Source organism: Hippocampus comes, unplaced genomic scaffold, assembly GCF_001891065.2.
Source record: "Hippocampus comes isolate QL1 unplaced genomic scaffold, H_comes_QL1_v1.1 scaffold401, whole genome shotgun sequence".
Taxonomy (NCBI): Eukaryota; Metazoa; Chordata; class Actinopteri; order Syngnathiformes; family Syngnathidae; genus Hippocampus; species Hippocampus comes.
Window position 1 is genome coordinate 139,203 of NW_017805210.1, and position 11,434 is coordinate 150,636.

The following is an 11,434-nucleotide window of genomic DNA, read 5'->3' on the forward strand; positions in this document are numbered from 1 at the left end:
ACCCGTAGAAAACCCACGCAAGCACGGGGAGAACATGCAAACTCCACACAGGGAGGCCGGAGCTGGAATTGAATTGGTACCTCTGCACTGTGAAGTCGACGTGCTAACCACTTGACTACTGGGCCGCTAAAGGGAATACAATACAATACAATTAATTTATATCATGCTTTCACAACTGCTGGTGCGGAAAATACAGTAAATATAGTACAATGCCCATGGGACAGTCCATGTATTCTTTATTTCACAAATACCGTACATTGCATTTTGGCTTGCATTGTTGTTATCGAATATAATTTACAACAGATCTTTCCAGTGCAAGCAAAATGTTCATTCAATGTCATGTTTCACCATATTGCATTACACGTCATTGCAGTCTGATTGTCAGACGACTTGCATATTTTGGATCTTTACACAGTAAGCTGCTCGTTCTCTCACAGTCGTGTTCCATCTAAAAGGAAATCTACCTGGATGGCAACGTGGAAGAATTTCCCAGGAATTTTTAAAAAATAATTATACCTCTTCCGTTCATAAATATTTCAATGTGGACGATGCTTAATAATGAATTTCAATCTCCCAATCCCCAATATCGGTTTACTACTTGATAATATAAATGTTTGATGATGGCAACAAATTGAAGAATGAGGTCAGGTAGCCTGACATACTCTGCAGTCATGAGTCATACGCTCTGTGGACATCCCAAACAACAACAAAAAAAGTGTCCAAAATGCTTGTTATGAATTTCTTTCAAGCAGGCCAGATATGAAAATTAATTCTTTGGAGCTTTATGTGTCAGTTTTACAGAAAACACCACCAGAGTGTGATAACTAAACACAATTACAATTTTTTTTTTTTAATTGAAAAATACAAAATACATTTGAATACACAAAATACATTGACAAAAAGAAAGACAAATATATTGTCACAGTGTGCTTTTTTTCCAAAACGAACACATTTCACTTATACAGCAGTAACCGTGCCTGTCGCTTTCTGTCGGCGTAAAAAGCAGGATCCCCGCAGACGACTTTCAATTATTTTCAAGAATAACTCGGCTGTGCTGAAATACAGTACACTTTGTTTCATTTCTCCCTCCCCCCTTTCAAATTCTTACAGTCTCAAATGAAATAAGCGTGCTGCCCTATCTCATGGTCAAAAATTTAATTACATTGGATATAAATGCCTGAGACCAAAACAGTTATTCACTGCACCCCCCACCCCCAAAGAAAAATCAACAAAATAGCTGTGGAGAGGTGTTTACCATACAGTATCATTTAAAGTGTGCAGCAGGGGTAAAATTCTGATTAAAAATGTCGAAACAGGCATTCACTATTGCGAAAGCGGTGATAATGTTATGGCAAGTCTACGCTCCGGCACAGCGGCGCTTTTTAACCCCGTTCCTTCTAAACACAACAGGCTTCATATTAAGTGGGATTTGGAGAAAATAGAAGCAGCCGAGCCAATCCATTGGCAGGAAATGAGAGCCCCCCCCCCCCCCCCGCCCGCGTACCCCTCCCTGCACACATAAAATATGGATTACGCCCTCGCAGGCTCATACACTCCACTCATTTCTTCCTTGTGTCCTCGCTCCCTGCCTGCCCGCGGGCAACTTTAGATCTGCCGTTGCACAATTTGGCTTCATCCCATTCTTGGAACACAGAAACCAGAAGTCCCACAGAAGCCAGTGTGGGAATTAATCAATCAATCAATCAATCAATTAATTAATTAAACAGATCAACTCCCAAATCCAAATTGTTTTACACCAAAGAGTGAGGGCAACCTTGTGGAAGATCCTGATAAGGGCCATTCTTTAAAAAAATACATAAAAATCACATTGGGAATGAGCTCAGACTCTTTCTTTCTGCGGGTTCGAAGGTCACGCTTGAGTGTATGTCACTGGAACAAGCAACACCTCAATCTCAGCCGGCCAGAAGGATCCCAAGGGAGATGGATTCCTTTATTGTCCGAAATACTCTGATGAGTTTTTAGAGGCAGACGGAGTGGTCATTATAAAGTGTGGGGGGGGGAGGGGGGGAATCCCCACAGAATCTTATTAACTACTTAATTAGAGTTGCTTCATTGAACAAAAGTTTGGCATGGGAGAGTTAAACTGGTTCCTTTGTGGCCTTCTGTTCAAAGACAGAGACAAATGAGCTTTTTTTGGCGCGCATTCGCAGCAAGTTGCATGACGCACGAAAGCAAAAAAGTGCTGAAAATGCATCTCGCTTTCACTTTTGGGTCCTGGGTGACTTCGATTCTCTTTTACGCAGCAGACGCGCTGCTTCTTTTGGTTCACAAACAAGCGTCGTGGAGCTCACCGCTAAAGTCTTTTTGACAGCGATGATAAAAGTAGCCCCCCAAAAAAAGGAAGTGGGACTCAAGAGTGATCAAATAAAGATCTCAACAAGCGGTCCGAGTGTGGCACACGCAAAGGTGATGTACATTCCGGGAGACTTTATTCAAGCCTCGATTATAATAAAGTGTCAGCTGGATTTGGCCGGAGGGGGGTTTAATATGGACTCTGTCTCCCCACGGAATGACATGATTGCTTCGCAGCAAGTCGTCTCTGCCGTTGCTGTTGCAGTAATGACGCCAACGCAGACACGTGGAGCAGCAATTGGATTTTGCGTTGTCAAGAATCTGGAAGCAATCATTTCAGTGGCCTGACATTTACTTACATTTGCATCCTAACAACTTGCTTTAAGGCTTATTTCATCCCGTCCACGTGGAATTTTATCATTAACTACAATCATTTTGTGGTATTTAAATGTCATATTATATCGATTTATGACAACCGTCGCAAGGCGGGAGTTTCGTCAATCTTTCATTGGGACGAATTTTAAGGACAATTGCTGAAAAAAAAAGCCATTGTGGCTGACTGAAGTAAATTAGCATCAAACGGAGTTCGTCAAATCGCTTCAAAAATACGCATCATGAGTACTCTATTTCTTCAGTAAAGTGATTGAATAAATCTTTGTACAATTTACCTCAAATTGGACAGATTTTCCAAGATGGCGATCCAAAAATGGCGGCGTAGCTCGCGTTGAGTTTAGCAGTCCAAAAACAGGATGTAGCTTGGTGTCCCCTCTGACCTTTGACTTCTTCTTGAGTTTTTGGGGTGGCAAGAAACTTTCAAGTACATTACCGCCACCTACTGGTAAGAACTGTTAACCAGGTATGCCCCAAACCTCTTGTCGCCTTTTTTTCCCAACATTTGTCCAAGATCCAGTTTCAATTTCCTTTTCTATAACAGAGTTCTCATTTTTCGTCTCTCCCTGTACTTTTCTTTTTTTTTTTAAATGCATCATTTTGTCGTCCCTTCGTCCTCACATGAACAGTTCCCTGACCCGACAGTGTCGTCGCAACTCGGCATCTTACTGCCCAGCACACATCAAAAATATTACAATCCAGAAAGACATTCAACAGGACCAAAATAATCATCCTGAAAAGTAATCAGTCCGTCGACTTGAATATTTGATCTCCCTCATTATGATGAACACATCAAGTGGTGCGCTAATGTTCTTTTGATTTTGTCACACATTGCGCGGTGATTCTATTCACAAAGGCGTCCTTCAAGGGATCTAAAGTGCTGGCAATTAAAGCGGCTTGCCCATTCAAGCAGCTTATATGATTTCGGCGGCGGCGACATTCATCAGCGTTATTTCACAGAGCATCGAGTGATCAGTGCCTTTTCACAGCTCTCAATATAAATCTCGCTTGCCACTACTTTCATGACACCCAAGCGACTTTTATAGCCAAGCAACTAAATCTCACAAAAGTATAGGTTGAAAAAAGTTTACAGTTTAATCCCTTTCGTACACCAATAGTGATAACCAGCGATGACACGGAGGCATGCGACGCACTTGTTGACGCAGCTCGTTAACTATCGTAGCTCACACGTACCGTTTTAAAGTGCTTCCCTCGGCCCTCTCGATTCCAATTCTTTGCCCGTGCCCTCGGTGAATTGTACACGAAACAAACTCCGAATGAGAATCGTGATAACGAGAAAAGATATAGCGCAACAGCTCTGATCACAAGCTGCAATCGCAGACTGCTGAGCGCTAACAACTTCCGGCGACGCAGGTCACGCGCACACCTGCTTTATTTTGTTTTATTTTTTTAATACGTTTTGTGAAAATGAGACTGATAGGATGATTAGGGTGCAGTGTACATTAACACAAAAAAATATATTACTAACATGCAAAAAGACACACAAATGGTTGTTTGTTTTTTTTCCTCCTCTACACCCCTCGAGAGCGATTTGGGACCTTTCCGCGATCTACCGGTCGATCGCGATCGGCGTAATGGGCACCCCCTGGGTTAAAGCCTTGCGTCCATTTATCATGTTGTTCCCAAGTCTGAGAGGCCTGCTTGGGCCTCAGGTGAGGTCGAAGTGGGGTTTGCATAGACGTGAACCTCTTTAGATTCGTTTCCCGGCAAGGCCATCATAGCCCCCGCTGCCTCGATCCCATCTTCCAGTTCAAACCCACTGTTCATTTGCTTCCTTCCCGCTCAAGGACAACACTCGCTTGACAAACCAATGCGCTGTAGGTCCTGGAACAATTCCCCAGCGTGAGAAAAGAGCTATTGGCCGGGCGATTAATGGCTCCACGCGTAGTCGGCTTGGAGTCATTGTATGATGCTGAAGCTGCAGAATGTTAGGCAGAGGGAAATAAAGACCAGGTTGGGAATGGTACGAATGCACAGAAGTCGAGGTGGGGTGGCAGGGGGTCAGGCGGTATACCTTTTTCAATTGGAAATACTGCTGCGCCGCGATTCTTTTCATACAACTAAATTTCCCTTGTTGTCGTCGAATATTTGGCATGCGCCATCTTAAATTGACATGCAAATTCAGCCTGTTCACCTTTTCAACTGAGCAGACTTCCTCTTGTTGGCATTCTCTCCGAAAAGTGTTATTTATTTATTTATTGCGGTAAGTTTTGGCATTTGTGGAAATGATGACCTCGTGTTAACTTCCAGGATCGTGTTCTCGGATGAAAATGGGTGCACTCCGAAATGTCATGTCGCAAAGGTTGCAGTGGCATTTTACAGCTCAAAGTAACATAAATGAAAACACGTTATAAATATATCGGAGGCGCGCCCAGACACAGGAGCACAAAGTATTTGACACGATCAAATTAGTTACAACGTGAACAAATTGGGCAACATAAGCCTTCCCAACTCCGTCATATAAATGGAAAAACGTCAGGTCACCACATTCAGTATACATCATGTGTATACAAGACGTTCAAACAAATCCAGCAAGGGAGAAAGGCTGCCTTTGTTGCTGTACAATTAATTGTGATAGATGCTCTTGTTTGTTTAAAAGCTGCGGGACTTGTCGGATACAAAGGTTCGCAAAACGAGTGTGGACGACACCGGAAGTCACGTTCATTATATATATTTTTTTTTTTTTTTCTTTCAGGCAATCGCTACTTCCCTTCCTCCCTTGTGAGTCAGCCATCAACCAACTCCTGGCTGGACACATTAAAAAAGACATGAAGTGAAGGCCATTCACAAAGCAGCAGAAGAGAAGCAGAAGTATATGAAAACACTCAATTAATAAAGTTACAAGAACTAAAATAATATAGTTTGGATAGATAGTTTAAGATTTTTTTTTTTTTTTTGGTACATGCACGTCATGGCGCATGGTCCGGATGGTACCACATCTGCCTCAATTTGAGTTATTCGGTGAGCATCTATCCATCTTTTATTTATTCAAGCTGGAAGCCTATCCCAGCTGACTTCTGGTGAAAGACAGACTCTACCCCCTCGACTGATCGCCAGTCAATCACAGACCCCCTGGGTTAAAGCCTTGCGTCCATTTATCATGTTGTTCCCAAGTCTGAGAGGCCTGCATGGGCCTCAGGTGAGGTCGAAGTGGGGTTTGCATAGACGTGAACCTCTTTAGATTCGTTTCCCGGCAAGGCCATCATAGCCCCCGCTGCCTCGATCCCATCTTCCAGTTCAAACCCACTGTTCATTTGCTTCCTTCCCGCTCAAGGACAACACTCGCTTGACAAACCAATGCGCTGTAGGTCCTGGAACAATTCCCCAGCGTGAGAAAAGAGCTATTGGCCGGGCGATTAATGGCTCCACGCGTAGTCGGCTTGGAGTCATTGTATGATGCTGAAGCTGCAGAATGTTAGGCAGAGGGAAATAAAGACCAGGTTGGGAATGGTACGAATGCACAGAAGTCGAGGTGGGGTGGCAGGGGGTCAGGCGGTATACCTTTTTCAATTGGAAATACTGCTGCGCCGCGATTCTTTTCATACAACTAAATTTCCCTTGTTGTCGTCGAATATTTGGCATGCGCCATCTTAAATTGACATGCAAATTCAGCCTGTTCACCTTTTCAACTGAGCAGACTTCCTCTTGTTGGCATTCTCTCCGAAAAGTGTTATTTATTTATTTATTGCGGTAAGTTTTGGCATTTGTGGAAATGATGACCTCGTGTTAACTTCCAGGATCGTGTTCTCGGATGAAAATGGGTGCACTCCGAAATGTCATGTCGCAAAGGTTGCAGTGGCATTTTACAGCTCAAAGTAACATAAATGAAAACACGTTATAAATATATCGGAGGCGCGCCCAGACAGGAGCACAAAGTATTTGACGCGATCAAATTAGTTACAACGTGAACAAATTGGGCAACATAAGCCTTCCCAACTCCGTCATATAAATGGAAAAACGTCAGGTCACCACATTCAGTATACATCATGTGTATACAAGACGTTCAAACAAATCCAGCAAGGGAGAAAGGCTGCCTTTGTTGCTGTACAATTAATTGTGATAGATGCTCTTGTTTGTTTAAAAGCTGCGGGACTTGTCGGATACAAAGGTTCGCAAAACGAGTGTGGACGACACCGGAAGTCACGTTCATTTGTTGAGTGTTTGACATACAGAAGCCTGCTGTGTGCTACTGTCCATGGTGCTGATCACTAACAATTTTAACATGGTCCGGATGGTACCACATCTGCCTCAATTTGAGTTATTCGGTGAGCATCTATCCATCTTTTATTTATTCAAGCTGGAAGCCTATCCCAGCTGACTTCTGGTGAAAGACAGACTCTACCCCCTCGACTGATCGCCAGTCAATCACAGAGACAGACAAGGATGTGCACTCACTTTCATACCATCACAGGGTCTGTTGTGAACCGACGTGGACTGCACTGAAGTTAGGTGAATGAATCACCACACTTACTTTATTTCAGTTACCATTGTGGATTATTATTTTTTTTTTTTTGGAAAGGGCAGCAAAAACCTTTCAGGTTTCTTTTTGTTTGTAAGTTATTGTTTAAAAAAATACAAAAGGGATTATATTGTGTTTTTTTAAATTATTTTGGATGAAATAGATTTTTTTGTTGTTGCCAACTAGTAAAAATCGACACAGAAACTCTAAAAAAAATAAAATAAAAGCAGCTTTTCTTCTCGTAAATGTGTGGTGCTCTCTGCAGGTGTGCACGTAAACATGCTTGTTATGATTTGGGGAAATATGGCAACGAATCCTAATATGAATAACACTCTCACGAGCAATAATAAAAGATTGACAAAATACCATCAGTCATCACTCAAGTGTTAACTACGTCACCACAGTCTCCAGCCAACGTGTTATGATATTATCCCATGCCAGGATAATCGAATAACATTCCGAAAGTCACAGGACATATTCGAGAACAGTTCAAATATCCAGCGCGTTTAAATGTACAATTAAAAAAAGCAAACTTACGAGTGCCATCAAAGCGCGTTGCTATAGTGTCCAGAAAGGTGTTCTGCGGTGCTAGTAATCCCTTCATCACAGGCATTTTCCCTGCTTGGTATCGAAGTCCCCATCAAAGTGAGTGAAGAGAAGTCGTCCTAACGAGTGAAGTGCACCCTTGAAAGGTTTTGGAGCTGCATGCGCTCGACGAGGCACTCACTAGAGTGCGACGCTTGGCAGGGCAGCTGCGCGTTGAGAAGCGCGCAGCGGGTGCGTCTGGAAGCCTCCGTTCGCGTGCGTCAAGGAAAAGAGCCGAGGTGAAGCACGCGCAGGTGAGGGGCGGGTAATAGCCGAGGGGGACGACAGTGACGGGGTGAGAGACTGCCTGTCAGCGGGTGCCATTATTGTCACATGGCTTCAATGATCGTCTGTCCGCAGCGTGCAATGCAGGGAGACAGCCATCACTCTCACTTTTCTCTGGCTTGCGCACACATCCCGAGTCGCGAGCAAAAACTTTTCTACATCGAGGCTTTCTGTTTAATATCCATGCATTCAATCGTATCGCGAATAAGCTATGCATAAATGAGCTCGATGTACATGGCACTTTATTAGGCATACTTCAGTAAGAAGTGTAAGTTGAAGGGTTCGTAGTTTTGGAATGGATGGCTCTACGTTAAGAATGGGCAAAAGGAGAGATAGACTTCGTTTAAAGACTTGAAGCTTTATTTTTCAACGTCTGCCCCGCAGGCCGAACGAGAACACACCTTCTTCCGGCTACTAAAACACTTCCTGTTTCCTCCAGCCAATCAGACGCTCTCAACATAAACATGTTTAAGAGGACAATACTGTAATGTTCAAACATAGAATTATAATAATTAACAATTTAACAAAAGCTTACAGAACCAATACAAAGGCTGAGCCAGTAATTCTAAAATACAGCTGAGTTTGGACGAGTCTGTCGGGTAATAAATTATCCGCTGAATGCTTATGAAAGAAAATCACATTGGCCATCAAAATGTAGCAAAGTTCCAGCAGCTGTGAGTGTCGTACAACACAATTCACTGGACTGTTCTTTTATTATGATGCGTTATTTAAAAAAAAATGGATGGAGGATAATCAGCGTTGCCTCCCGAAAGCAGCACGACCACAATTTATGAATCGTGAAGTCAAATGTGAACGGCGTTGACCCCCATTGAGGCGCTTCCGTTGGAGACAGATGGCTAGCTTCTGAATATATTTGTGTTGATAGCGTGACTGTCAACGTCGCTCTCGTTTCAAGCAAACACACCTGTTATCAGGTGGACAGCTGCTGGACACGCATGCGAGCGTTGAGCGCCACTTAGTGACGGAAAGAAACGCTGAAAGTGACCGGGGAGTGAAACAAAGCCGGGCGATGAGGTGAAGAACAGCGCTCTCTAGTGGACACAAACGAGCGGTGCCTGAAGGACATGCAGATTCTCAACAAGTGTTCCGGAGGGGGAACGAACTTTGGTGCTTCAGCAAAAGTTAGACCCTCCCCCCACCCCCCCGGAAAAAAAAGTACTTTCTCTTCTTTATTGATTTGAGATTTTATATTTTTTAAAAGATGTGTTCCCATACTGATGCTAACTGAATTAAAAAAAAAAATCAATAAATAAAAAATTATGAGAACAACTGATCACGTGTCGAATGTTAGAACACTGACAGGTGCAAAATTTGGCAAGCTGTTGAGTGATGAGACGCGGAGACTGCTGACATTAGTCTACTGTCCGGTTGCAAATCAGGATTCAGAACACAATGCACTGTTAAAAAAAAAAAAATGCACCAAAAAAAATCTCTGAAACGGCGAAGCTGTGAAAGATGATCCTTGTTATAGCGAGGGATAGCTATTAGGAAACCTCCAAAGTGCAGAATTCAGATCGAGGGGTGGGTTCTAAAGAGTCAAAGGCACCAGCTGCTTGATTAACAAAACGCAACTCTGCATATATTCTTCACAATTAGCAGACAGTGCGCCAATATGAAGTCAAAAGCAGTTGAGCCCTTTGTCGGGCTAATTAGGGTGACACTAGCTGCTCAAAGTACCACTGCTGTGTCGGATGTCGCGTGCAGGGGCGCAGGACGAGGTCCCCCTCACCCGTGTGGGCGCCGACTTCGTCCGAGGGGATGCTCCGTGGGGGACGTCCGTCCTTCACAGCCTCCACACACAACTGGGACTGCCGGTGGAGCAACTGGCCACTCAGCTGGAGCAAATCAAAACCGTGCAGATTTGAAAGTGATCTCGAGAGGTTTGAAAAATACCACTTAATATCCTCCGCCATTCTGAACCACGTCAATACAATCCCTACTTTACCTTTATGAAGGTCCACTGAAGCCTTTCGCTGATTGGCGGCTGACACTGGGAAAGAACCACCCGTTCTCCGAGGGCGCCCAAACACAGCGCCCCCGCGGGGCCCCATCGCACTTCCCCGTCAGAGTTGAGATCGCAGTGCTGCAACGACCGGCGGGGTTACCTTTGTGGCCTGCATCTTGCTTTGTGGCGGCGTGAGGAGGTTGTTGCCGAGGTTACCTGACTGCCTGTGCCGCTGCATGGCGCGAGGATCATGGCTCCGCCGTGGGGCCCTTGACCCGGGGAGTGGTCCACACAGCCACCAACTGCGACGTTGTACAGCTTTAAAATGATGTAAACAGCCGAGGTGGGAGTGAGTCACATATGGTGTAGTAACTCACGAAAGTGGGAACTGTACACTTTTGGAACAACACTGATGACGTAACACTTTGTCACAATGCAAAGTCATCAGTGTCTTGGCAAAGTATAACAGTGTCAATTTTGGGCCCCCTTCGAATAACTTAATACGCAGCCATTAATGTCTATACGGTTGGCAACAAAAGTGAGTGCACCCCTGTGTAGAAATGTCTAAATTGGGCCAAAAGTTTCAGTATTTCATGTGGGCACCAAAAAAAAACATGAGTGGAGGACACACTTCTAAGTGTACGTTTCAAGCAAGTCCCGTTACCGTGGCGACATTCAAGCCAGCCAAGTCGAGGCCTAACTACATTTCAAGCAGGTCGAGTCACAGCTCATTCAGTCCTCTTGCTCGGTCGCCACACACAGGGCGTTGTCACATTAGCCACTCTGCTCTCAGTATTTGTCGTGGCGTTTTACATCAACATCTTACAGAGTCCCTGCCTGGCGTGTGATAGCGTATGTTCATGTTGCCACCATCTTGGATGTGGCAAAGTGCAGCGAATGTTGTAGGTACTTCATTCAGATACGGTCGGAAACAGACAGCCGCCCAAAACAACTTCAATAATTTGCGCGCGTGTGTGTATGTGCTTGTGTATATGTGCTTGTGTGTGTGTGTGTGTGTGTGTGTGTGTGTGTGTGTGTGTGTGTGTTCACATTACCTCGCCTGAGAGTCCCGGTCTATCCTGCGGAATGTAAAGTTGGGGATGAATCGTCGTCAGGTACCAGTGGAAGTCCCTGCAGCCCAAAGTCATCTTCAGCTGCTGGCGCTCGGTAATATTGGGCCTCTCAGACTGTAATAAAGCACTTTTTTGTACATTCTGTGCTCTTTCCGAGTTACGACAATATCACTTGACACCCACACACACCTGCCGTATAAAATGAGCCAAGCGCTGGACTCTTTCCGAGTTACGACAATATCACTTGACACACACACACACCCACACACACCTGCCGTATAAAATGAGCCAAGGTGTCCCGCCTGTAGAAGATATTGCGGTACGTGTCCATCCACGTGTCAC

The 11,434-nt window shown here is 44.4% G+C and overlaps 2 protein-coding genes across 4 annotated transcripts in view; both read right to left on the reverse strand.

Moving 5' to 3' along the window:
* The window catches only part of LOC109515213 (potassium voltage-gated channel subfamily H member 8-like), a 36,837-nt gene extending 28,511 nt beyond the window's left edge, over positions 1–8,326 (reverse strand). The window contains exon 1 of the mRNA XM_019868838.1: positions 7,721–8,326. Coding sequence (XP_019724397.1) covers positions 7,721–7,796 — 76 coding nt within the window. The 5' untranslated portion in view covers positions 7,797–8,326. The remainder of the gene's footprint in view (positions 1–7,720) is intronic.
* A 358-nt stretch (positions 8,327–8,684) lies between these two features.
* LOC109515236 (polypeptide N-acetylgalactosaminyltransferase 15-like) overlaps positions 8,685–11,434 on the reverse strand; it is a 7,445-nt gene continuing 4,695 nt past the window's right edge. For 2 of the 3 annotated variants that reach the window (XM_019868896.1, XM_019868894.1), the window contains exons 8-10: positions 10,236–10,337; positions 10,020–10,157; positions 8,685–9,909 (exon numbers count right to left, since the gene is read on the reverse strand). In XM_019868896.1, coding sequence (XP_019724455.1) covers positions 9,724–9,909; positions 10,020–10,157; positions 10,236–10,337 — 426 coding nt within the window. In that variant the 3' untranslated portion in view covers positions 8,685–9,723. Of the gene's footprint in view, positions 9,910–10,019; positions 10,158–10,235; positions 10,338–11,074; positions 11,207–11,363; position 11,434 lie in introns of all 3 variants that reach the window. The other variant, XM_019868895.1, reaches the window with a different exon arrangement.